Here is a 26,324-nt window from a genome sequence, read left to right as displayed (position 1 = left end):
ACTGGAGGGGGGGAACTTCAGACAATGCAAAGATTGCCAGAGGATACAGCGGGAGATGGATCAGCTGAGATTTGGGCAAAGAAATATCAGACGGAATTTAGTCTGGACAAATGCGAGGTGCTGCATTCTTGAAGTCTGATGCAGGAGGTACGTATACAGTAAATAGCAGAACCCTGAGAAGCACTGATACAGAGGCATTGGGGTACATAGGTCTACAGTTCCCTGAAAGTGGCAACGCAAGTGGATAAAGTGGTCTAGAAGTCATTCGGCATGCTTACCTTCATCGGTCAAGGCACAGAGTTTTAAAAATGGCAAGTCATGTTGCAACTGTCTAACATTTTCATGAGGCCACATTGAGAATACTGTGTACAGTTCAGGTTGCCACACTACCAAAAAGGATGGGATGCTTTGGAGAAGGTACAGAAAAGGTTTACCAGAATGTTGCCAGATTTGGAGGGTATTGACAATGATAAGAGATTGGAAAAACTTAGTTTGCTTCGACTTGAATGTCAGAGACTCAGGGGTGGCCTGATTTGTGGTTTACAAAATTACCAATCGAATGGATTATTGGTGCATTTTTGCAGGGTAGAAATATCAATTAAGAGGGAAGACAGGTTTAAAGTAAAAGGGGGAAGTTTTAAGGAGATGTGAGAGGCAAGATTTTTTTTTGGTTTACACAGACAGTGCTAAGTACTTGGAATGAGCTACCAAAGATATGGTAGAAGCAAATAGAATAGCAATGCTGGATAGGCATCTTGACAGATATATGAATAGGTGGGGAAGAGTGGAATACAGACCATGTCTCGGCAAAAGATTTTCGGTTTACAAAGACATCATGTATGGCACAGCTTGGAGGGCTGAAGGACCTTAACCTCTGCTTTGTTTCTCCAAAGCAGAAAGCCAGTGTAGAAAAAGGAATCGAGTATTTCTTGCTATATCTTAGTGTCAGGTTAACTTAAATCTCAGGCTCAGAAATGTGACCAGAAATGTTCAGAAGTGCTGACCTGAGTTAAACTTCTCATGCAATATGTATGGAAAGTAACTTTATGGCTAATTCCGATGGTCTAGTGGCAAAACTGCAAAAGCACCAGAGATCAGACAGAGTTACAATTCACCATTTCTGGGCACACCTACAATTTCCAAGCACAGAAAATGATGAATAGCAAAGAAAACAATTACTGGCATTTTGGATGCATATCCTATTAGAATCTTACAAAGGATACATATCCAAAACAATGGCCTTTTTTGTTATCTTTGTTGACTTGAACTGGTCGGTTGTGAAAGTCAATCATTTTTGTTTCATTTCCAGATTTTTCTTTTTATCTTGATCTACATTCAAAAGAAAGATCATTTATACAAACTGTGCTTTAATTTTGTTGTTATAACATCAAGTTTGAGTAAAATTCGATGAAGCAAATTTGAATTTTGCTAAATCCAACTGACTAACAGATTCCACAACAAAGGTAAAATTCTTTCAGAAGTGCAGAAGCACGTCAGTGAAATGTATTGAACGAAAATACGCAAACATCAAAATGCAGCACCATAGAGAGCATTTAGTTTCAAGTATCTTGAATTAACACTTTACACAAATTTATATTCTAATCCTTTCGCTGTCCATACTTAAGCTGATGACATTTGAAAAGTCACCTGAATTAACTAACAGGATCTACTTGCACTGAGGGTCAATACACAAACCAAAAAATCCAACTGTTGTCAGTTATAAATGAGAATTGGCAGCATTCACTTCTTGACATTCAGTGGGGAAGGGCCAAAGGACCATATGTTTGCTCTACTATTAACGTTGCTGTATTTATGCAGTTAAACTTGTACATACAGAAAAAATTATTTGCTTATCAACTTCAGCCTCAGCTTATTTTCTGCCATTGAGCCGGACAGAGTTTTACAGCATCGAGAAAGGCCTTTCGGCCCAACCTGGTCCATGCAGACTAAAATGTCCATCCATGCTAATATTATTTCCCTGCACTTGGTCCATATCAGTCAAAACTTTTCTTTTCCACATATTTGTCCAAATGTCTTTTAAATGCTGTTAATGTACTCACTTCAACCACTTCCACTGGCAGGTCATTGCATATGTGTAGCATTCTGTGTAAAAAAAAGTTGTTCTTTACGCTTCTCCCCCACCCCCAGAGTGGAGGACTCAATTACTAGGGTCATGAGTTCAAAGTGAGGGGAGGAAAGTTTAAGGGAGATATGCGTGGAAAGTTCATTACACAGGGGGTGGTGGGTGCCTGGAACACGTTGCCAGCGGAGATGGTGGACCCAGATAGGGTAGTGTCTTTTAAGATGTATCTGGACAGGTACATGGATGGGCAGGGAGCAAAGGGATACACAGACCCTTAGAAAATAGGTGGCAGGTTTAGACAGAGGATCGCGATCAGCGCAGGCTTGGAGGGCCGAACGGCCTGGTCCCGTGCTGTAATTTTCTTTGTTCCCGTGTATTCTTTCTCCTCTTACCTTAAAGTGATGCCCTCTAATCTTCGATTCTCCATCTCTGCGAAACAGACTGAATCCATTAACCCTATCCATGCCTCTCATGATCTTATACCATTCTGCAAGAGACCCCTCTCAGTCTCCAACACTTTAAAGAAAAAAATCCTAGCTTGTCCAGCCTCTCCCTTTAACTCAGTCCCTTGAGTTCTGGCAACATCCTTGTAAATTTCTTCTGCGCTCTTTCCAGTTTAATAATATTCTTACTATAGCAAGGTGACAAAAATACTCCAAGTGTGGCCTCACCAACGTTCTGTACTAGTACAACGTAACTTCCCAACTTCTGTACTCCAGGCCCTGTCTGATGAAGGCCAGTGTGCCAAAGCTGCCTTCACTGCCTGGTCTACCCGTGACTCCATTTTCAGGGAACTGTGCACCTGAACTCCAAGGTCCCTCTGTTCCACTACACTCGTTAAGGCCCGACCATTCACCATGAAAATCCTGTCTGGATTTTCCAAGATACAAAACCTCACACATCTATAATAAACTCCATTTGCCATTTCTCAGCCCACTTCCCCAGCTAATCAGATCCGGCTGCAATTTCTGATAACCTTCCCCATTGACGTCAGTACTGCCTATTTTAGTGTCACCTGCAAACTCACTAATCATGCTTTGTACATTCTCATCCAAATCATTCATGTAGATAATAAACAGTAATAAGCCCAGCACTGATCCCTGAAGTACACCACTAGACACATGCCTCCAGTCCGACCAGCATCCTTTGACTATTGCACTCCGCCAACAAGCCAATTGTGCATCCAATTTGTCAACTCTCTCTGGACTCCATGCAATCTAATACCTTTCTTGAAAAACATGCAGCATAACCAAATTTGGTACTGTTCTTTGCAAACTTTTCTTCTCTTAAATGTGTTGTTACAAATAGACAATAGACATACAAACAACACTATATTCAGACATCATTTCATTTTCAATTTATACAAATACCTGTATGTACAAAGCATCTTTATTGGCGAGTTCATTTTCAAGTTTATCGTTGAGATCATGTACAGATGTGGATTCACGTTGTGCACTGAGGTAGCGTTTTTCAAGAGTTGTTATCCTCTCCTCCATATCATCTTTCTGGGCCATGGCCTATTATAATTAGAACATACTAAAGTCATTGCTCACAACAGATGACACAAGCCCTGCTACTCCAGCCAAAAATTAAACTCTGTACCTGAAGTGAATTCATTGTGACTTATTTACATTCCCATAAACAGTGAAAAATTTGAAAATTTCACTGAAAGTACAGATGTCCTACAGTTACCATGCAAGTGTCAATATGTAGTTCCTCAGTTTATGCAAAATCACTTCTTGGTCCTTTTATCTTTGCTCCCCTCTAGCAAACATAGGCCATGTAAACTTTGTTACCATAACTTCAAAATGAATTGTGGGATGGTCAAGATCACATAAATAACCATTTAGCTTTTAACTTTTACCACACACCATAACATGACTCCCATCCAGGAGCTCACCAAAAGAATCATCAACACTCTTTCTAGGGTCACAGGTCAAAATTAAGACCATGTTTCAGCAAGGTTGTCAGATTGTCAATTAGTTAGGTAGTTGCAAAGAATATAAACTTATAATTATTAACTACTTGCAATAATACTGGTTTGCAAATTTAGTAACTCTGTGCTTTAACTGAATTCAATTTTGCAATTATGAGAAATTGTACATTCTGCTTCAGCTGCACAATTCAGTGTTCCTCAAATAACTTTACCCTTAGTATTCTTACCTCACGCAAATCCCTCTGAAGTTTAGTGTTCATTTCCTCAGACTTAATTAGGTCTTTACGAGCTGTATCCAGATCCTCTTCAAGTTCTGACACCCTACTAGACAGGGCAGCCAGTCGATCTTTTAACTGCCCTTGCTCCTTGTTTTGCTTATCTACTGTCTCCTGAAGCTCTATTACTTTAATTGAATCTTCTTCATGGTTTACGGAACAATTAGAAAACCTCTGTTTAAAAAAGTAACCAAAGGAGAAAGCTGATGAGAGTCCCCCGATAATGGAAACATTAAGCAATTCAACAAACCAGAAACATATGAAGTGACAGACAATTGTTAACTAGATTATGAAACATTTGCGCTTTCTTAGTTGGGTGGAAGACAATGAATGAGATAGTTTGGTTCTATCCTCAAGTTTTCTTGTAAGTATGTTTCTTTTAAAATTAAATGGCTGCTGGTGTATCAGGATTCAAATGAAAAACTGAGTCTGAATACATTTGGTGTAGAGCTGGATGAACACAGCAGGCCAAACAGCAGAGGATCAGGAAAGCTAATGTTTCGGGTCTAGACCCTTCTTCAGAAATTTATTTCTTTTCTGGAGGGGGGCCTGGACCCGAAACGTCTGATTACCTACTCAGCCTGCTTTGTTCATCCAGCTCTACGCCTTGTTATCTCAGATTCTCCAGCATCTGCAGTTCCTACTATCTCTGAATATATTTGTTTGTCGGGGCAGAAAATTATTCAAGCTGCGGGGTCTTCATATTAAAACACTGTTTGACTACAAAAACTAAGTTTTGTTTGTGAGTGCAAATCCTTAAAGGACAGACTACATACCAGCCTATATTCACGTACATTCTACCCCCGCCTTAGTAATCTCCTGACATCTTATTTATTTGTGTCTGGTAGTTCAGTAAACACATCTTTGTACTATTTATACATGTACCATTATTCCACAATGACAGGCAAAGTGTACTATAGGCTGTGGCTTTGAATTCTTTTGTAAACTATTTCATTAACCCCCGCCTTGTAGTACACAAGATTATTCCTTTGCACCAAAAAAAAACTTTTAAATCAATCTCAGGTATCAATTACTTCATGATAGGATTAATTATAGGAGGTAAGTATAAAACGTAGAATAAAAGTTGTTATTTGAAAACCTATACCATGCCATTCGTGCTGGGCGTATTTTCACCATCATGCTTTCCATCTTCTAATGGATCTGTTGCTCCTTTCTTCGGAGTAAGTGTGTTCTGCTCTTTAAACAGTGAGATCTGAAAGAAATTGTGAAATAAAACTGGATAAGAAAAAGTAGCAACTTTTCAAAATTCACGAGTTTCAAAATAAAGATCAGTTATGAATACATTACAGATGCCAAGGCTGCAGTTGCGAAACATGGAATTGCACATCTTGGCAATGTTATCAAAAGTTTTATTCTTGATGTTCTGCTCAATATTTGACAACATTTCCAAGTACCAATGTTGAAAACAGAAATTAGGGAGTTGCAATGATCATCCCAACACAAGAGGAGAAAGTATGGAGATGGATATTTAATTCATTGGACACAAAAACGGAAAGTTTTAACAATGCAGAAGCAATCTCTGTCCCCTTTCTTATTGTTCTTATTCATTCCCAATATGCGAACATTACAAATGAGATTAGTGCTTGTTGCACATTCCTTATTCCTGTTGAAATGGTGGTGCTTAACTGCTAAAAACTGTGTGATGTAAGGTACACAGTACCAAAGCAAAAGACTTCCTGGATTTGACTCAGGAACTATGAAATAGTGGCAATCTAGTTCCAAGTAAGATAGGTGCACAGGTTGAGTGAGAACTTGCAGATGGTGTTCTCGTGCAGCTGTTACTCTCTTCCTTCCAGATGCTTATGTCAGCACATTTCTTCGCAAGTTAGAATATAGAAAAGTAAATTTTACGAACTTAAATGAAGTGTTTGCTGACACATGAATACTGAGCCATGCTAATTCTGTAGGTATTCCAGGAAAGTATCAACACAAATACCTACCTCTTTCTCTCTAACTACTATTTCTTCTTCTAAAGCACTAACTCTTTCTAGGGCTACTCGTAGCCGCTCTCGTACCTGGAAAACGCAACAAAACACACAGGATGAGTTAATATTCAATGTGTACACATATGGAATTATTCACATTTAGAAAGATATGGATTTATTAGTGATAGGCAGAATGGCTTTGTGAGAAGAAAGTCATGTCTCTCAAACTCGACTGAGCTTTTTAAGGAAGGAACAAAAATGAATGAAGGAGGCAGGGCTACTTGAATTTTAGCAAGGCCTCTGACAAGGCCCATCAGGGCAGGGTGACAAAAATGAGGTCAAATGGGAATCTGTGGTGAGCTGGCAAGGCACATACAGAACTAGCTTGGTTACAGAACAGCAGTAGTTGGAGGGTGTTTTTCTGACGAGAGATCTGTCACCAGTTGTGTCCCACAGGTACTAGTGGGGCCACTGTTGTGGGTAATTTATATAAACGATTTTAAAGAGAATGTAGGTGGTCTGATTGTGTTGTCTGCAATCTTACCAAAGATTGTGTAAGTTGCAGATAGTGAGGAGGATTGTGTCAGAATATAGCAGGTAGATATACTGGAAGCTAGGGTGGAGAAATGGCAGACAGAGTTTAGTCCAGACAAACGCAAGGTGAGATGCCTTTTGGAAGATGTAATGCAGGAGGGAAGGATACAGTAAGTGGCAGAAGCCTAAGGTGCATCATCATACAGGCATCTAAGCACACAGGCCCACAGTTCCCTTTAAGTAGCAACACAAGTGGATAAGGTGGTCAAGACGCCAAACGGCATGCTTGCCTTCATCAGAAGGGGCAGAATACAAAAATCAGTAAGTCATGTTGTAGCTGTATCAAACTTCAGTGAGGCCATATTTAGAATTTCGGATACAGTTCTGGTTGTCATATTACCAGAATGATGTGGAGGCTTTGGACAGAGTACAGGAAAGGTTTACAAGGATGGATTGGAGGGCATTAGCGATAACGAGAGAATGGAATGTCTCAATTGGTTTTTACTTGAACATCGGAGACAGAGGGGCAACCTAATAGGAGTTTACAAATTACGAGAGGCATGAATAGAAGGAACAGTCTTTTTTCCCCAATGTAGAAATATCAATTACTTGTGAGTACACAGATTTACAGTAAAAGGACAAGTTTAAAGGAGATGAGAGAGGCAGATATTTTACACAGGTGGTGGTAATTGCCTGGAATGCACTGCCAGCTGTGGTGGTGGAGCCAAATACAACAGCAACTTTTAAGATGCATTTTGACATATACATGAACAGGCAGGAAATACAGGGATACAGACCGTGTAGAGGGAGGTCATTTTAGTTCAAAAAGACATCATGCGTTGGTGTAGTTTTGGTGGACCAAAGGGCCTGTACTATGCTGTACTTTTTCTTTTTTCTTGTTCTTTAGGTGTTTCAACTCTAACTGGATTACTCATACTTCACAGAAGTTGCATACCTCATTGGGTAGTGCGCCTCAAGTCAAGCCTCGCTATTCCCAGGGTGATCACAAAAGTTAAAAACAAACATCAAAGCACTCAAAGTCTTCCATTTACTTATCAGATAGTCCCAGGTTTACAGAAAACATGTACCAGGTCTCTGTACTTAACAACCACTACTATTTAGTACAAATTAATAGATTCTAACCTCAGGTGAATAACTATAATCTGCTGACATATAACTCCACTAGTTCAAATCCTGACCCACTTATAAAAATTCTTAAACATGCATACACAAAGATGAAGAGACTAAAGCATATTTATGTTATGGATAGAGGGCAAAAAGACTGGGTGAACGGTTCAATAGGATCAGTATTAAGTATTTCCAAGACCATCAGTTTTCTAATCTTTTCCTTCTGTTTCTCTCACTTCTTTTTTTACAGCGGAAACAGAGAGACTGGTTAACAAATTATAAAATCTTTAATTTGATTAAAAGACAAAGGTTTGCAGCAAGTGGTAGGAGAAAATAAACAAGTTTTCCTCAGTCTGTAGATATCAGAGCAGGGGGACGAGTGGGCAGGCAGGAGAGACACCAACTGTCCTTTCAGGAGTACAAAAAGTTTCTGCCAGTATCATTCAAACCCACAAGTTGTTTAGCATCCAGGAGCAAGATAGTTATTGTAAGGTTTATAGTTACAACTTCACAATCCAATCAGCAAACCATTGCTGGGTGAATCTCACTTTGTACACATCCCTGATGCAGGGCAATCTACAAACAAAGCAGATCTGTAAACATGACTCTGAACAAGTTTCAGTAACTCTTATTTTTAAGTCGCACACTAATTCCTTCTTTGGTCCTTTGTTGTAAACAGTCCTTTTGCCAATTCAGTCCACAATCAAAAATATAGTTAAATTAAAAAATTGGTCTTGATAGTTTTCCAACTTTTGTTGAGCTGGAGTTGTTTGAATAATGAAACCACTACAGTATAAAATGTGTATTTACTAAGTTCACAGAAAAATTAAGATATTGTTATATAAAACTTCTAAATTTCCACCATGGTGGAACAGTGGACTTTGAAATTAGTTCAAAGAAAACCTGGAATGAAGCATCTTATGACGACCTGAGTGATGGAGAAACCTACGTGCTTCACTAATGTTCTTTAGGGAAGGAAACCTGGTCAAGCCTTCATGCGAGTCCAGACCCACGGCAATGTGGTTGACTCTGGTCTGCCCTCAGGGCAATTAGTGATGAACAATAAATACTGGCCTTGGCCGTGAAATCCACATACCATCAATGAATTGAGAAAAGTTATTTTATAGTGGTTAACCTATACCCTTCAAGTTAGAGAAAAAGACTAGCCCAAAACTCTTGCATTTCTGCTGTCTAACATGAGATCCCACTGGTCCATTATCTGTCTCTAAATGTTAGGATTAACATCATACCTGCAAAGCACAATGTTTTAAATCTTTGTAGTTAAATCTCTCTGTAAAGAATACTGTGTTCTTTTGATTGAGGCTATTTTGGATTTCCTGCATTTGTTCACCCCCAGTTAGCAACAGAAACTTTTCTGCAACAGTTGCACTGAGTATATGTAGTTGCACCAATGTGCAACATTTCAACAGAATCAATAAATGCATTACTTATTTCTGATGATCAGATTCAACATTTTGATGTTCTTCGGATCATTTTCAAAATACTTTTCCCTTTCAGTAAACTTTGACTCATTAACCTCTCCCTTCATGATTCAGCATATTTCCCTGGAAAAGCCCTTTATAAATGCAAGTTACTATTGAAATTAACTGCAACTAGCAGTGTGCCACAGGGTCCAGTGCTGGAGCCACAGTTATTTACAAAACATATTCACTACTTCGACTAGGTAAATTTATGTACTGTAGCCAACTTTATATATAACACAAAAATAGATGAAAAGGCAAATTGTGTGGGTGAGTGTGGCTGCAGGGGAATATAGGCAGGTTATGTGAGAGGGTAAAAACTTGTCCTAAGGAATATAATGTGAGGAAGCACGAGGTTATGCACCTTTGCAGGAAGGATAGAAGATAAAAATAATTTAAATGAACTAATACAGTTAAAAAAAACTATAGAACAGAGGGATTTTGAGAGTCTTTGTCCATGAGTCATAAGACAACGGTATCCAAATTCAGCAGGTAATAGGTAACTGGAATGTTGGCCTTTATTTCAAACCTATACAATACACTGTTCAGAACACAGCTAGAACACTATGAACAGTTTTGGGCCTTTCATCTAAGGAAAGATACATTGACACTGGATACAGTGCAGCGAATGTTCATTCAGCTGATATCGGACTGTCTTATCAGGAGAGGTTGAGTTGATTAGGCCGATGTGTTTTTTTTTGTTCTATCACTGGATGAGGGCATTGCTGACAGTGTAGTGTCACACGTTGGCCAGGCCAGGTAAGGATGGCAGTTTCCTTCCCTAAAAGGCATCAGTGAGCCAAATAGGTTTTTCCAACAATCAACAATGGATTCACATCATTAGATCCTTAATTCCAGATTTTTATTGAATTCAAATTCCACCATCTGCCACAGCAGGCTTTGAACCGAGATTCCCAGAACATTACCTGGGTCTCCAGTGATAACACCACAGAGGTGTCAGAGGTGATCTTATTAAAACAAAGATTCTTAGCAGACTTGATTGGGTTGATGCAGAAAGGTTGTTTCCCTTTGAGAGACAGGACCAAAGAGCATACACTCAAAATAAGGGCATAGTTGCTGGGAAAGCCCACCAGGTCTGGCAGCATCTGTGGAGGAACTGACAGAGTTAACGTTTTGGGTCCGGTGACCCTTTATCAGAACAGAGCCAACTCTGTCTTTTTCTTCACAGATGCTGCCAGACCTGCTGGGCTTTACCAGCAGCTTTGTTTTTGTTCCTGATTTGCAGCATCCGCAGTTCTTTCGGCTCTCACAATAAGGAGACATACATTTAAGACAGAGATGAGAAGAAATTCTTCCTCTCAAAAGGATGTCAACTGTGGAATTCCTTACCACAGATGGCTGTCGAGGCTGGACCTTAAGAACATCCAAGACCTAAAAAGACAGACTTTTAATCAGTTGGGAATCAAGAGTTGTGGAAAAAAGGCAAAGTGGAGTTGAGGATCCCATTGAAAGGTGGAGCAGGCTCATTGGGCTGAATGGCCTACTCTGCTTCTATTTTTCAGTCTTACATAAAGTCTTATGCAAGATTTAGTGAGTAATATTAATTTCAAATGAATAAAATAAGGGATTAAATTCTCAGAGATAATGGGAACTGCAGATGCTGGAGAACCCGAGATAACAAAGTGTGGGGCTGGATGAACACAGCAGGCCAAGCAGAATCTTAGGAGCACAAAATCTGACGTTTCGGGCCAAGACCCTTCATCAGAAAAAGGGGGATGGGGAGAGGATTCTGAAATAAATAGGGAGGCGGGGGGGGCGGAGCGAAGATGGATAGAGGAGAAGATAGGTGGAGAGGCGAGTATAGGTGGGGAGATAGGGAGGGGATAGGTCAGTCCGGGGAGGACAGACAGGTCAAGGGAGCAGGATGAGGTTAGTAGGTAGGAAATGGAGGTGCAGCTTGAAGTGGGAGGAGGGGATAGGCGAGAGGAAGAACAGGTTAGAGAGGCGGGGATGAGCTGGGCTGGTTTTGGGAGGCAGTGGGGGAAGGGGAGATTTTGAAGCTTGTGAAATCTACATTGATACCATTGGGCTGCAGAGTTCCCAAGCAGAATATGAGTTGCTGTTCCTGCAGCCTTTGGGTGGCATTGTTGTGGCACTGCAGGAGGCCCAGGATGGACATGTCGTCTAAGGAATGCGAGGGAGAGTTGAAATGGTTCGCGACTGAGAGTGCAATTGTTTATTGTGAACCGAGCGGAGGTGTTCTGCAAAGCGGTTCCCAAGCCTCCGTTTGGTTTCCCCAATGTAGAGGCAGCCACAACAGGTACAGCAGATGGAGTATACCACATTGGCAGATGTGCAGGTGACAGGTGAACATCTGCTTGATGTGGAAAGTCATCTTGGGGCCTGGGATTGGGGTGAGGGAGCAAGTGTAGCACTTCCTGCTGTTGCAGGGGAAAGTGCCAGGTGTGGTGAGGTTGGAGGGGAGCGTGGAGTGGACAAGGGAGTCCCGGAGAGAGTGGTCTCTCCAGAGGGCAGACAAGGGTGGGGATGGAAAAATGTCTTTGGTGGTGGGGTCGGATTGTAGATGGCGGAAGTGTCGGAGGATGGTGGGGTGGTATGTGAGGACTAAAGGGATTCTCTTTCGGCGGTTGTTGTGGGGACGGGGTGAGAGGGATGAGTTGCGGGAAATGCGGGAGACACAGTCAAGGGTGTTCTCCACCACTGCGAGGGGGAAGTTGCGGTCCTTGAAGAACGAGGACATCTGGGATGTATGGGAGTGGAACGCCTCATCATGGGAGCAGATGTGGCAGAGGCGAAGGAATTGGGAATAGGGGATGGAATTTTTGCAGTAAGTTGGGTGGGAGGAGGTGTATTCTAGGTAGCTGTGGGAGTCAGTGGGCTTGAAATGGATATTTGTTTCTAGGTGGTTGCCTGAGATGGAGACAGAGGTGTCCAGGAAGGTGAGGGATGTGTTGGAGATGGTCCAGGTGAACTGAAGGTTGGGGTGGAAGGTGCTGGTGAAGCGGACGAACTGTTCGAGCTCCTCTTGGGAGCACGGGACGGTGCCGATGCAGTCATCAATGTAACGGAGGAAGAGGTGGGGTTTTGGGCCAGTGTAGTACGGAAGAGGGACTTGTTCCACATAACCTACAAGGAAGCAAGCATAGCTTGGGCCCATGCGGGTACCCATGGCCACCCCCTTTGTCTGTAGGAAGTGGGAGGAATCGAAAGAGAAGTTGTTGAGGGTGAGGATGAGTTCGGCGAGGCAGATGAGGGTGTCGGTGGAGGGGGACTGGTCGGGCCTGTTGGACAGGAAGGAGGAGGTCCTTTGGGCCATCTGCATGGGGAATGCAGGTGTGTAGGGGCTGGACATCTATGGTGAAAATGAGATGTTGGGGACCGGGAATTGGAAGTTCTGGAGGAGGTGGAGGGCGTGGGTGGTGTCACGGACGTAGGTAGGGAGTTCCTGGACCAAGGGGGAGAAAATGGAGTCCAGATAGGTGAAGATGAGTTCGGTGGGGCAGGAGCAGGCGGAGACAATAGGTCGACCAGGGCAGGCGGGTTTGTGGATTTTGGGAAGGAGATAGAAGCGGGCGGTGTGAGGTTGGGGAACAAGGAGGTTGGAGGCTGTGGGTGGGAGGTCACCTGAGGTGATGAGGTTGTGGATGGTTTGGGAGATGATGGTTTGGTGCTCGGGGGTGGGGTCATGATCCAGGGGGCAGTAGCAGGACTGTAAGAGGATGCTTCCCTTCAGGGGAGAGTCTAGGAGTAGAGGGCATAGTCTCTGAATAAAAGGGTGCCAATTGAAGACTGAGATATGGAGGAATTTCTTCTCCACGGCTTGTGTTTCTTTGGAATGCCTTGACACAGAGCTATGAGGGCAAAAGCCCTTGTGTATATTTAGGGCTGAGAGAAAAAGAATCTTGATCAAAGATTCAAGGGTTGCGGGAAGGGCCAGAAAAGTCAAGATTGTCAGCTCAGCAATGATTCTGTTGAATGATGGAGCAGGCTCGAGGGGCCAAACAGCCTCCTCCTAGTCCTATTTCTTATTGTCTTGAGGCCATGAAAGTATTTAAACAAAGATCAGGAAAACAAAACAAATCTGGGTTCATGTTTTTAAAAGGACAATCAGCATCCAGACCAAACATCTCAGCAGCTACCCCTGAATAGTGGATGAATCTCAGGCACATGCAGGAGAAAACTGCATGCTGTGCAAATTATGCTCCCATCAGCAAAACTAAAGAACAGAAGCCTGCATACAACTTGAAGAAAACTTGACTTTTCTCTCCCCATCTCTGAAAGTTTATACCTTTGCAACCCTAGGCACAAAAGATAACAATGCAGTTTCAATATGATTCAATAATAATTTGCATTTACACAAAACCCTTATAATACTAAAACTGCCTCAATGTACTTCACAGGAATACAATCAGACCAAAATAACAAAATGAACAGAGTAAGCTGATCAAAGCAACATCTTCAAGAAGAAGATCAAGATAGAGATATCAAGGAATTTAGGAAGGGCAATCCAGAGCTTAGGGCCGCTAAAGGCACAGGTGTCAGTGGAGAGTGAACAAAGTAACAGACAGAAAAGATGACAGAATTAGAGGAGCAAAGAATTCACAAAGGAGTGCAGGACTGGAAACAGTTACAGAAAAAAATGCAAGGTAAAGGAGAGATTTGAGTGTGAGCCTGAGAAATTTTTAAATCTCTGCTTGATCATAAGTAAAAGGCAACTGGTGGGAGTTACGATGAGGGCATCATACCTTTTAGCTGCGCTCATGTTTGTGGAGGGTGTATGACTGGAATTGTAAAGTTTGCAAGTAATTAAAGCATGGATGATGACGGAAGTAAATAATCAGGCCACATCTCCAGACAGTAAAAAGGGCAAAAAACAATCCCACTTTTTCTCCACCGTCAAGCCCTCATGTTCTCTTCCATCTCATACCCCTCCATGCCTGACAGAATACGTTCTGTGTTTGACTGACTGTAAACACGGAAAGGTAACCTTTCCAGCAACGCCCACTTCACATTTTGTGGATTCATAAAATGAGGACCCCAAACCTGAGAACAATAGCCTATGCAGCAAAATATGAGAGTGAAGATTTAATGCGTATGGAAATTTTTCAACCTTAGACCAATAGTAACAATGTTGGTATTATTTCAGCATCTTTATCATCTATCTAATCTCTGATCTAAGGACACCAAACTCCACAAATGGTGGGATTTAGTGCACTGAACAACGTAATGTGCCAAAATACAATACCTTTTCATCTAAAGCTTTGTGGTGCTCAAATAATGATTTGAGCGCTTTTAGAACTTCTACTTCACTCGAAACTCCTGCAGGTGATTGAGCTTGCCTCTTCACCACCGTCATTCTGAGTGATCGTTCATGTCTGGAAACGAGACATTCAAGGTGTTCTAAAAGTAGCTGTAATACAAATAACATAGATTAAACTGATACAATATTTTGACAGTTTAAAAACACACCACTCTTGATACTACTGTTGCCACAGAAACAGTGAAATCATAATATTATTTATCTCAATAAATCATTAAAAACTATTATAGTTTCAATAATCTAACTTGCAGGTTTCCTCTAGCAGGAATTAAATGAAAAACATACTTTTGCATGGTAGATTCTCATCAATTTACAGCACAGCAGGAGCTCACCCTTGTAACGATTTTCCCTTCAGCCCTGAAAGAAGTTCCATAGACTCCAAAAACCTATTGACACCTTTCAAAATAGCCATTAGTCACCAGGGTGGCAAGATCACCACTTCTTCTGCTCTGCTAAACAGCAGTCAAGTATTAATTCCCACAGCAGTTATCTGCTCAGATCAGTTCAGAGACAGAATCTGCCAGTTGCTGATCTTTATCATTCAGTATCACACCATCAATACACTTAAACATCCAGTTATGGTCACCAGCAGCTTGAAAATAAACAAAGTAAAGCAGTTAAATTCTTTATTATTCCATTGACACACTTTAATTGATATTATTCTGCAATAAATTTGAAAATGTCCAAGGAAATCTTCAGTTGATAAATATTTTGTGCAGTTCAAGCCTCAAAAAGCCACAGCCATATAGTTCTACAAATAAAAGTATTTTTAAACTTGCCTTGAGTTTGATTTGGCCTCCTCTGAAGTAGAACTGTCACTGTCAGTTTCCAAACCCAAATACAAACATTATTTAAATAGCACTTAGTTTCCCAAATCAGAGACTGAGGTTATTTATTAGTGTTTACTAGGTGGTCATGGGTAGAATTTTGTAAGCTTTTGTTAACCAACAAATAATGCTTCAACTTTAACCTGGGAATATAAAAATAATAAATCCAACATCTTTTGATAATTTATAAAATAAATCATTTTGTTATAAGTGACAACATTCTACAGTGGGGTCTGCAAATGTAGACTCCATTAACATTCTTAAATTGCATTAAAGTTACAACTACATGAAGTAAATGATATGTTTTAAGTATTTATAGTTTAGTTACCCGAGTGTTATTTCTTTCTGCTTTCAGTTCAGAAATTTCTTCCTCTCTTTCCAGGAGATGCTCTCTGCATACATTTAATTCTTTTGTGAGTGCTGCAAACTCCTTTAAAAAGAAAAATAAAACTGGTTTAAATCTAGAAACTTACTGTCAAACAGAACCGTGAAACCGAAAAATCTAACTTTTCTCCCATTCAACTAAATGGGAGAAAATTCATTTAAACGAGTGTTCAGTTACAATTATACCTATTCACAGAAATGCAAGGATATCTTTGGTCTGCTTGTTTGGAGTTGGGTGTTGAGCCTGAGTAAATAGTAACAGGAAACTCCTACAAACGAATCCATAACACCATAAGAAACTGGCCAAGTCAGTTCCTTTCAGCCTGTCAGGTCTACTCAACTATTTAACAAAATCATGGCGAATCTGATAACCCTCGACTCCAGTTTTCTTCCTCTTCCCTGTAACCCTTGATTCTTTCACTAATTAAAGATTTGTTTCCCTCAGCCTTGAACATATTCAATGACACAGCCTTGATAGCCTTTTGCAGTAAAGATATCTATAGATTCACTACCACAGAAACTTCTCATTTCTATCTTAAATTGACAGCTCTGTTCAGAAAGGCAATTCCAATCATTATAAAATCATCGGCGTGAAGACAGGTCCATTTTGTCTTAAGTTTCAATCTTCTCAAATGTTAACATTTCATTTGAAGGTAATTCCAAAGGTGGCTGTGCTATTTCATATTATTTAAGTGGTTATCCTTCATTGAGTGGTTTAGACAGAAGCTGACCAATTTCATTCAAGCGACTACAAAACATTTCCAATTAGACAGGGAGACAGAAACAGATCATTTGGTGAGATAAAAACACCAGAGATGCAGAAACAAATGCACAAAATAGGGGCAGGAGGACGACATTCAGCCCAACAAGCCTGATTCACCATTCAATAAGACCATGGGTGATGTGTTTTTATTTTGAATTGCACATTCCGTTCTCTGCCAATAGCGTTCAACAACATTACCTGACAAGAATTTACCTATCTCTACCAGACCTCCTTTTCACTGCCTTTTGAGGCAGAGGGATTCAAAGTCACACAAACCTCAAAAAATTTCTCCTCAATTCAGTCCTAAAAAAGATCACTCGATTTCATAACAGGGCACTCCACAAGAGGAAAGAGCCTGTCCACATCCACACTGTCAAGACCGTTCGGCATTTTATGCATTTCAATCAAGTCACCCCTCACTCTAAAATCTAGTGGGATCAAACCCAGTCTGTCCAATATATCTTCATAAGACAAACCCCTCATTCCAAGTAACAATCTAGTAAACCTCCTGAACTGCCTCCTGTGCATTAACACCTTTCCTTATAAAGGAAATCAAGCACACAGTATTCAAAATGTGGTCTAATCAAAGTCCTGTATAACTGATGCATAAGATACTTACTTTCAGGTTTAGTTGCTCTCGTGATAAAGGACAGCATCCTCAGCCTTCCAGCTTACGTACCCCTAGATCCCTCTGCACCTTGAAAGTCCACCTGCATATCTTTGGACTGGAGAGGGTAACCAGTGCACTCAGAGGAAACCCCCACAGACACAGGGAGAATCAGCAAACTTCACACTGATAGTCCACTTGAGGGTGGAATTGAACTCAGGTCCCTGGCGCTGTGAGGCAGCCATGCTAACCACTGAACCATCGTGCAACCCTGCATATATTTTGTTGTATATATTTAAAAATTAGTCTTAATCCAATCTTCTCCCTTTCAAAGCAACTTACTTCTCTATCAACATGACAAAAAATGATCATCTGGTTATCATCACATTACTGATTGGGGAGCTTGCTGTGTAGAATTTTGTTTTCATGGAGAGGCGCTGGCTACGAAAAGATTTGCAAACAAGGACAAGAATGTTTAAAAAAACAAGCGTTGCAGGGCAGAGATACTGCAGGTTAGTGATTAGAGTGCTGAATGAACGGGACTTGTTAAGGTATAGGCTATGAAGCACAAGGTTATTTAGGGTGGAAGCTGTAAAACAATTCAGGAAATCTCTGGAATAGGAAACTGGAGACAAAGAAATGAACTACATTTTCAGCGCACAAGCTGGGTCGCAGTCAAAGCCAGATAATATTACAGAAATGGAAGTAGACAGTTTTGATACTGGAACGGAGGCAAGTCAGAAGCTCACCGTGAGGTCTGATTCATTACCAAGTTTGCAAAGAAACTGGTTGAAGGAAGAGGGATGGAATTGATGGCAAGTGAATCACATTTGTGGTGGGGACCTAAGGGGCCTAAAACACCAGTTTCAGTCCTACATTTCTTCTAATTTTTCCCCACTGTTGGCCCAGGCACAGCAGCAGCTTGCAAGACTGGGATTCAATGTTCCTGTATGCCACCTGGAATGTGCAAGCCTTCCAAGTGACTGCACTGTTTAGAGGGTTCACCCTTTTGGTTATCCCAACATTTAGGTCAAGCAGGTTACACTTGTCCAGTGCTGTACGTCAGACAAAGCAGCATGACAAATTGGTGACAACGGGGGGATTTAGAGAGGTGCTTATGAAGTGCAGCTGCATGTCATTAGGTTGGCTGTTAGGGTGAAGATAAGTATCCATGGCCTTTATTGAAGATCAGCAATGTTCTGTATTCTGACTAACATCTGAACCTCAGGCAATACTATTAAAACACTTTACATGGTCTTATATCTGACTGCAGGATCAGGGAACATGCTATGAGTAGATTTGCTTCCTTATGTACTTATAACACTTCAGACTTAACACCGCAAAGTGCTCTGGGACGTCCTGAGAAAATGAAAATTGATCTACCTACGTGCAAGTTCATCTCTCTGAAATTAGTCTCAATACCTGCTTGTGCATGGACAAATCAACCTCCGAGATTTTACGTCAGCTAAGAGGCCTTCAAAGAGAACTGGGTGAGTTCCTGCAAGTGAAAGTTAGCTTAAATTTATACAAGTGGATTAACCAGGCTAATGGTGCTCATGGCTTCTTGAAATAGGCTCAATTCACTTCCAGAGTCAAGGCACAAATAAAGTCATAAATGTTTACAGTACAAATAAATAGCCTTTGGCTATCAGGTCTGTGCCAGTCAAAAACCATCTAACTATTCCAATCCCATTTTCTAGCACTGGGCCCATTGTCATTGTTAGCATTTTTCCTCCTTCAGGGGTAATAATTTGCAGGAGAAATCAGTGGCAATCTTATTAAAGACCCATATCCTCAAGCATATAAGTGGTCATCAATTTTAAGTCACAGATTTATACAACCCAAAGCTGGAATGTCTCCAGTGCAATAAAAATTGGAGGAACAGAATTAAACAGAAGATTGCAGCATACTGGAAGATCATAGGTCACTTAAGTTTTGTTCCTCTTGATAACTCAATGGTGTGGCAGGCTGCAAGTGTGTGTATGGTAACTTGAAAATTACTAATGTACAAAAATCAGCAATGCACATCACTCAATGTACAAACACAGGATTTTTACTTTGAATACAAAAACACATTTATGTATGTCTCAATTGTCAAAAAGTTGCATTGTCTGTAATATCAGTTTCCAAATTTAATATTTAATACAGTTACAAAGTAGTTACAAGTTCTTAGAACACAGGTGAATCAAAATATCCAACTGCCTGTATCTGGAGAAGTATAGGCACAGAGAGATAGCAAAACGTAAGCAATATGGGCATGCATGCCTGCATTTAGCTGGGGGAAGGCTCAGCAGATTATGTAAAAGTGCTTAATTTGAATGGCCACATCATTAACTAATTGTGTCAACAGGAATGCAGCACAGTGACCTCACAAGTGGAAGTCATGATGTATTTCAGTTACGCTATGCAGCATTGTTGTATGCATTTGTTTTTCGGTTTTGAAGTAGTGACCAACACTAAACAAATTTATTCTACTTTTGAGTAGTATAACTTAAAGTGCATTCTACGTTGTAATGTTGTAACTGAGACTCTGAAAAGTCACAACTACAACATGGTTCTGGACGTGAGTTCGCACGCTGAGCTGGAAGGTTAGTTTTCAGACGTTTCATCACCATTCTAGATAACATCATCAGTGAGCCTCCGATGAAGCGCTGGTGTTATGTCCCGCTTTCTATTTATCTGTTTAGGTTTCCTTGGGTTAGTGATGTCATTTCCTGCATTGGTGGTGTCATTTCCCGCATTGGTGGTGTCATTTCCTGTTCTTTTTCTCAGGGGATGGTAGATTGGCTCCAAATCAATGTGTTTGTTGATGGAGTTCCGGTTGGAATGCCATGCTTCTAGGAATTCTCGTGCGTGTCTCTGTTTGGCTTGTCCTAGGATGGATGCGTTGTCCCAATCGAAGTGGTGTCCTTCCTCATCTATATGTAAGGATACTAGTGATAGTGGGTCATGTAGTTTTGTGGCTAGTTGATGTTCATGTATCCCGGTGGCCAGCTTTCTGCTAGTGTCTGAAAACGTCTGAAAACTAACCTTCCAGCTCAGCGAGCAAACTCACATCCAGAACCTCAACCTGAGCTACAAATCTTCTCAAAACTCGCTAACAACATGGTTGCTAATGCAGACTGTAGGAAGTCCATTAAAAAAAATGCAATAAATCTAGATTACAGCCAAAAGGGGGAAATAAAGCCACTCTATAATGGTACCCTGGAGAATTTACAATGAAAAGATGAAATAGCTATTATGATTCATCTGAACATAATAGCCCACGGATGTGTAAGACAGCCTTCTCAGAAAATTCAATACAGTTCAAAATATTTCATTCCAGTGGAGGCTTAGCAATTTGTCATTCATTAAGCAAACCTGTCATTCTGTTTTCCAGAGCAATGCCAAGTCCCAAGGAACACTGACACACTCTGGGTACTTCTATTTTTGTGTTACAAATACTGCAAGTCCTGTAAAATAGCCAGTAAGGAGATTTGACCCTCAAATCAATTAAATGTATGTTAACATTAAAGTATAGGGGTCACTGACGTAATTTTTAACAATCTGATATGTCAACGTCTTACAGGAAAAAAGAACAGAAATTGCTGGAAAAGCTCAGCAAGTCTGGCAGTATCTGTAAAGATAAACAAAATCAGAGTTAACGTTTTGGGTCCGGTGACCATTCTTCAGAACTGCATCTTAACTCTGATTCTTTTCTTCACAAAAGTTGCCAGATCTGTGTCTCTCTGCAACCTACAGCATCCTTCGTCACTATCCACAACTCCACTGGCCTTAGTGTCGTCCGCAAATTTACTAACCCATCCTTTTATGCCCTCCTCCAGGTCATTTACAAAAATGACAAACAGCAGTGGACCCAACACCGACCCTTGGGGTACACCACTAGTAGCTGGCCTCCAGGATGAACTGAGATACAGGATACTAGACTAGGTGGGATTGACGTTCACAAGGAAGAGGTATTAGAAATCCTACAGAGGGTGAAGATAGATAAGTCCCCTGGGCCGGATGGGATTTATTCTAGGATCCTCTGGGAAGCCAGGGAGGAGATTGCCGAGCCTTTGGCATTGATCCTTAACTCGTTATTGTCTACAGGAATAGTGCCAAACGACAGGAGGATAGCAAATGTGGTTCCCCTGTTCAAGAAGGGGAGTAGAGACAACCCTGGTAATTATAGACCAGTGAACCTTACCTCAATTGTTGGTAAAGTGTTGGAAAAGGTTATAAGGGATAGGATTTATAATCATCTAGAAAAGAATAAATTGATTAGGGATAGTCAGTACGGTTTTGTGAAGGGAAGGTCATGCCTCACAAACCTTATTGAGTTCTTTGAGAAGGTGACCAAACAGGTAGATGAGAGTAAACTGGTTGATGTGGTGTATATGGATTTCAACAAGGTGTTCGATAAGGTTCCCCACAGTAGGCTATTGTACAAAATGCGGAGGAATGAATTGTGGGAGATGTAGCAGTTTGGATCAGAAATTGGCTTGCTGAAAGAAGACAGAGGGTGGTAGTTGATGGGAAATGCTCATCCTGGAGATCAGTTACTAGTGGTGTACCACAAGGGTCGGTGTTGGGTCCACTGCTGTTGTCATTTTTATAAATGACCTGGATGAGGGCATAGAAGGATGGATTAGTAAATTTGCAGACGACACTAAGGTCGGTGGAGTTGTGAATAGTGACAAAGGATGCTGTAGGTTGCAGAGAGACATAGGTAAGCTGCAGAGCTGGGCTGAGAGGTGGCAAATGGAGTTTAATGCAGACAGGTGTGAGGTGATGCACTTTGGTAGGATTAACTGGAAGGCAACGTACAGGGCTAATGGTAAGATTCTTAGCAGTATAGATGAGTAGAGAGATCTCGGTGTCCATGTACACAGATCCTTGAAAGTTGCCACCCAGGTTGACAGGGCTGTTAAGAAGGCATACAGTGTTTTAGCTTTTATTAATAGAGGGATCGAGTTCGGGAACCAAGAGGTTATGCTGCAGCTGTACAAAACTCTGGTGCGGCCGCACTTGGAGTATTGCGTACAGTTCTGGTCACTGCATTATAAGAAAGATGTGGAAGCTTTGGAAAGGGTGCCGAAAGGGTGCAGAGGAGATCCGCTAGGATGTTGCCTGGTATGGAGGGAAGGTCTTACGAGGAAAGGCTGAGGGACTTGAGGCTGTTTTCGTTAGAGAGAAGGTTGAGAGGTGACTTAATTGAAACATATAAAACAATCAGAGGGTTAGATAGGGTGGATAGGGAGAGGTTTTTTCCTCGGATGGTGACGGCAAGCACGAGGGGGCATAGCTTTAAATTGAGGGGTGAAAGATATAGGACAGATGTCAGAGGTAGTTTCTTTACTCAGAGTAGTAAGGGAATGGCAAGCTTTGCCTGCAACGGTAGTAGATTCGCCAACTTTAGGTACATTTCAGTCATCATTGGATAAGCATACGGACATACATGGAATAGTGTAGGTTCGATGGGCTTGAGATCGGTATGACAGGTCGGCACAACATCGAGGGCCGAAGGGCCTGTACTGAGCTGTAATGTTCTATGTTCTATCTGAGCTTCTCCAACAACTTCAGTTTTTGTTCCTGATTTCAGTTTTTAGTAAACATCTTATACTTAGAAGTGGCTTTTATACTGTCCTCCACTGTGTTCCAATGGTCTCAAGAACAGAAATCTTTCACAACATAGGGACTGCCTATACAAATATCATTTCTAGCAATATAATATTCACCTATTTGCACATAAACTGATCCCATTTCAACTTTCGGTTGCTATATCTAAAGATGCAGGAGCAAAAGCAGGCCATTCAGTCCATCATGTTGGCTCTAAATTTCAATGAGAGCATGGTTGATCTGATAACTCAACTGCATTTTCCCATCATTTGCCCATAACCCTTGATTCTAACTCAGCAGTGAATATACTTCACAACCCGCTTCCAACAGATTCATTACCCTCAGAAGGAATTCCTCCTCACCCTGGTCTTGAATGTGTGACCCCCTTATTGTGAGATTATGCCCTCTGGTCAGACATTTTCCCACAACAGAAAAACATACCATTCCACATCTGTTAGGTCCCTAAAAATCTTCTAAATTTCAATGAGCATAGGTCTAACCTATTGAAATTCTCTGCGTAAGACAGTTTCTCCCTTGTTTCCCACTGAACACAAATGCTAGCTGTTTGCAATTCATGGATGAAGTCCCAAATCTCTGTTCTGTAGCTTTCTGCAGTATTTCTCCATTTAAATTATATTCAGTTCCTCTATTCTTCCTGAAATGCATAACCTCACATTTTCCCACATTACATTCCATTTGTTAACAACTTAGCATTTTTCAATCTAAATGATTGTTGCTGTATAATTGTCAACTTTCACACTCTTTTCCTATTTGTGATGTGGAAGTACTGGTGTTAGACTGGGGTGGGCAAAGTCGGAAGTCACGTGACACCAGGTAATAGTCCAAGTTTATTTGAAGCCACACAAGGTTTGGGAGTGCAGCCCCTTTGTCAGGTGCAGTGAGAGAGGAGAGCACACAGACACAGTTTATTGGCAGAGAGACCAAAAGACCATACAATTGGTGTGAGTGGAGTGTCAGATAATAAGTCTCTGCAGGTGACCAAGAGTGCTAGATGGCGAGCGAAGTGTTTATTAAGTCAATGTCAGTGCTCAGCTGTCATGGACTGACTGTGACCACAAATTGCGTTTTTTGAACAAAATAGAAAGTATCTACAAATAAACATCTCAGATGAAATCATTCACTCTAAAAAGAGATTGCATGCATGCATGTGCAAGAGCATACGTGGTCAGATGCCGTACTATTACTTCAAAACAGAAGCTGCACTTCAAAACCCAGATCTTTTGGTACTTACAAATTATTTATATGTTATACGAAAGGAAGAGGGAGCAGGAAGTAAGAAACTAACTTCCTCCTCTGACAACTTGAATCACAAAAAACTTAATTAAAAAAGGAATAAGTAGCAAGTCTAATACAAATTAGCTAAAATAAGATGTCAAGGTGCAGAGCTGGATGAACATAGCAGATCAAGCAGCATCAGGGGAGCAGGAAGGCCGATGTTTCGGGCCTAGACCCTTCTAAGGAGGGTCCAGGCCCGAAGCGTCAGCCTTCCTGCTCCCCTGATGCTGCTTGGCCTGTTGTGTTCATCCAGCTCTACACCTTGTTATCTCCAATTCCCTAGCATCTGCAGTTCCTACTATCTCTAAAATCAAATGTCAGCAGGAACTGTCAGACAAACTGTTTATGTCATTAGAATTTAAGGGTGGTACAATCCTAATTCACAACAAATGAGTAAATTATTGAAAGTAAACCTCCCCTAACCTACAACTTCTCAAATACTGACACAGACAATACCTGGTTGCAACAAAACTCGAACTTTCAGTCTCATACAAAATAAAGAACTGCTATGCTGGAATCTTAAACAAAAACAAATATTGCTGGAGAAACACAGCAAGTTTTTTTCTAATTCACTCACAGGACGTCAGCATCACTGACAGACTGGCATTTATTGTCCATTCCTACTTGCCTTTGTAAAGGTGTTGGTAAGCTGCCTTTTTCAATCACTGCAGTCCACGTACAATAGAGAAACCCACAATGACCTGAGGGAGGGAGTCCCAGTTGATCCAGCCACAGTGAAGAAATGAGGATATATTTCAAGGATGGTGAGTGGCCTGGAGGAGAACTGGTGCTGGTATTCCACACGTATCTGCTGCCCTTATTCTTCAAGGTGGAAGTGGTTATGGGTTTTCAACTCAGGATCTCAGGTGAATTTTTGCAGTGCGTCTTATAGATGATATATACTGCTGGTGCTGAGCATCGGTGGAGGAGGGATTGGATGCTTGTGGACGTGGTGCCAATCAAGTGGGCTGATTTGTCCTGGATGGTGTCAAGCATCTTGAATATTGCTGGAGCTGCACCCAGCCAAGCAAGTGGGGAATATTTCATCACACGCCTGACTTGTGCCTTGGATATCATGGGTAGGCTTTGGGGAATCAGATGGTGAGTTACTTACCACAATATTCCTAGGCTCTGGCTTGCTCTTACAGCCAGCGTTTACGTCATGAGTCCAGTTGAATTTCTCGTCAATGATAAACCCAAGGATGTGGATAGTGGGCGATGCAGTGATGGTATCACCACTAAATGTCAAGGGTCACTGATTAAATTGTCTGTTTTTGGAGCGTCATCCACGTGACCCGAATGTTACTTGCCACTTGCCAGCCCAAGCTTGGCTGATGCCTAGATCTTGTTGCATTTGAACATGGACTGTTTTACCATCTGAGGAATCACAAATGGTGCTGAACATTGCGCAATCATGGGCAAACATACCCACTTCTGACCTTGTGACAGATGGAAGGTCATTGATGAAACAGCTTAAGGTGGTTGGGCCTGGGGCACTACTGTGAAGAACTGGAAGTCTGGCAGCATCTATATAGTGAAAACAAGTTTAACATTTCAGCTCCAATGATCCTTCTTCAAAACACAGAGCATTCAGTTTTGGGCTGGAAAGTGGATGTAACTTTCAAACCACACAAACGCAAGGCACCAATCATTTTCAAAAAGGTCAGAATCGAACCATCACCCAGTGACAGTCAACAAGCGACCATACTGCTGAATTCTCCACTATCAAGCTGTTGAGTTTGGTTGACCAGAAACTTAACTGACCAACCATATAAATACTGTAAAATCAAGACCAGGTCACAGACTGGGAATTCTGAGATGATTAACTCCTCCCAACTCATCAAAACCTGTTCACCATATAAAAGGCGCAGGTCAGAAGTGTAATAGATATTCTCAGTTGCCTGGATGCATGCAGCTTCAACAAGAGTAAAGAAGCTCAGTATGACTCAAGACAAAGCAGCCCAGTTGACTGGCATCCCATCACCACCTTAAGCATTTACCCCCTCAGCTGCATACAACTAAACCTGTGTTTTATTTACACTTTATGCTTATATAGCACATTGGCACCTCCAGAAAGACCAGCACTTGCTGCTCATTCTCAATTACCCTTATACTGAGTGGCTTACTAAGCCATATCAGGGCAGTTAAGTGTCAACCATAT

General features: G+C 41.3%; 1 protein-coding gene across 13 annotated transcripts in view; it reads right to left on the bottom strand.

Moving 5' to 3' along the window:
- Window positions 1–26,324, bottom strand: part of LOC125459524 (liprin-alpha-1-like) — a 215,037-nt gene that overhangs the window by 99,428 nt on the left and 89,285 nt on the right. For all 13 annotated transcript variants that reach the window (XM_059652200.1, XM_059652205.1, XM_059652209.1 and 10 more), the window contains exons 2-7: window positions 15,841–15,942; window positions 14,611–14,775; window positions 6,256–6,330; window positions 5,400–5,507; window positions 4,247–4,468; window positions 3,454–3,600 (exon numbers count right to left, since the gene is read on the bottom strand). In XM_059652200.1, the coding sequence (XP_059508183.1) occupies window positions 3,454–3,600; window positions 4,247–4,468; window positions 5,400–5,507; window positions 6,256–6,330; window positions 14,611–14,775; window positions 15,841–15,942 (819 nt within the window). The remainder of the gene's footprint in view (window positions 1–3,453; window positions 3,601–4,246; window positions 4,469–5,399; window positions 5,508–6,255; window positions 6,331–14,610; window positions 14,776–15,840; window positions 15,943–26,324) is intronic.

The sequence above is a fragment of the Stegostoma tigrinum genome, chromosome 17 (assembly GCF_030684315.1).
Source record: "Stegostoma tigrinum isolate sSteTig4 chromosome 17, sSteTig4.hap1, whole genome shotgun sequence".
In the NCBI taxonomy this organism is placed as follows: Eukaryota; Metazoa; Chordata; class Chondrichthyes; order Orectolobiformes; family Stegostomatidae; genus Stegostoma; species Stegostoma tigrinum.
Note: the sequence above shows the minus strand (reverse complement) of the source record. Positions and strands in the feature narration are given on the sequence as shown.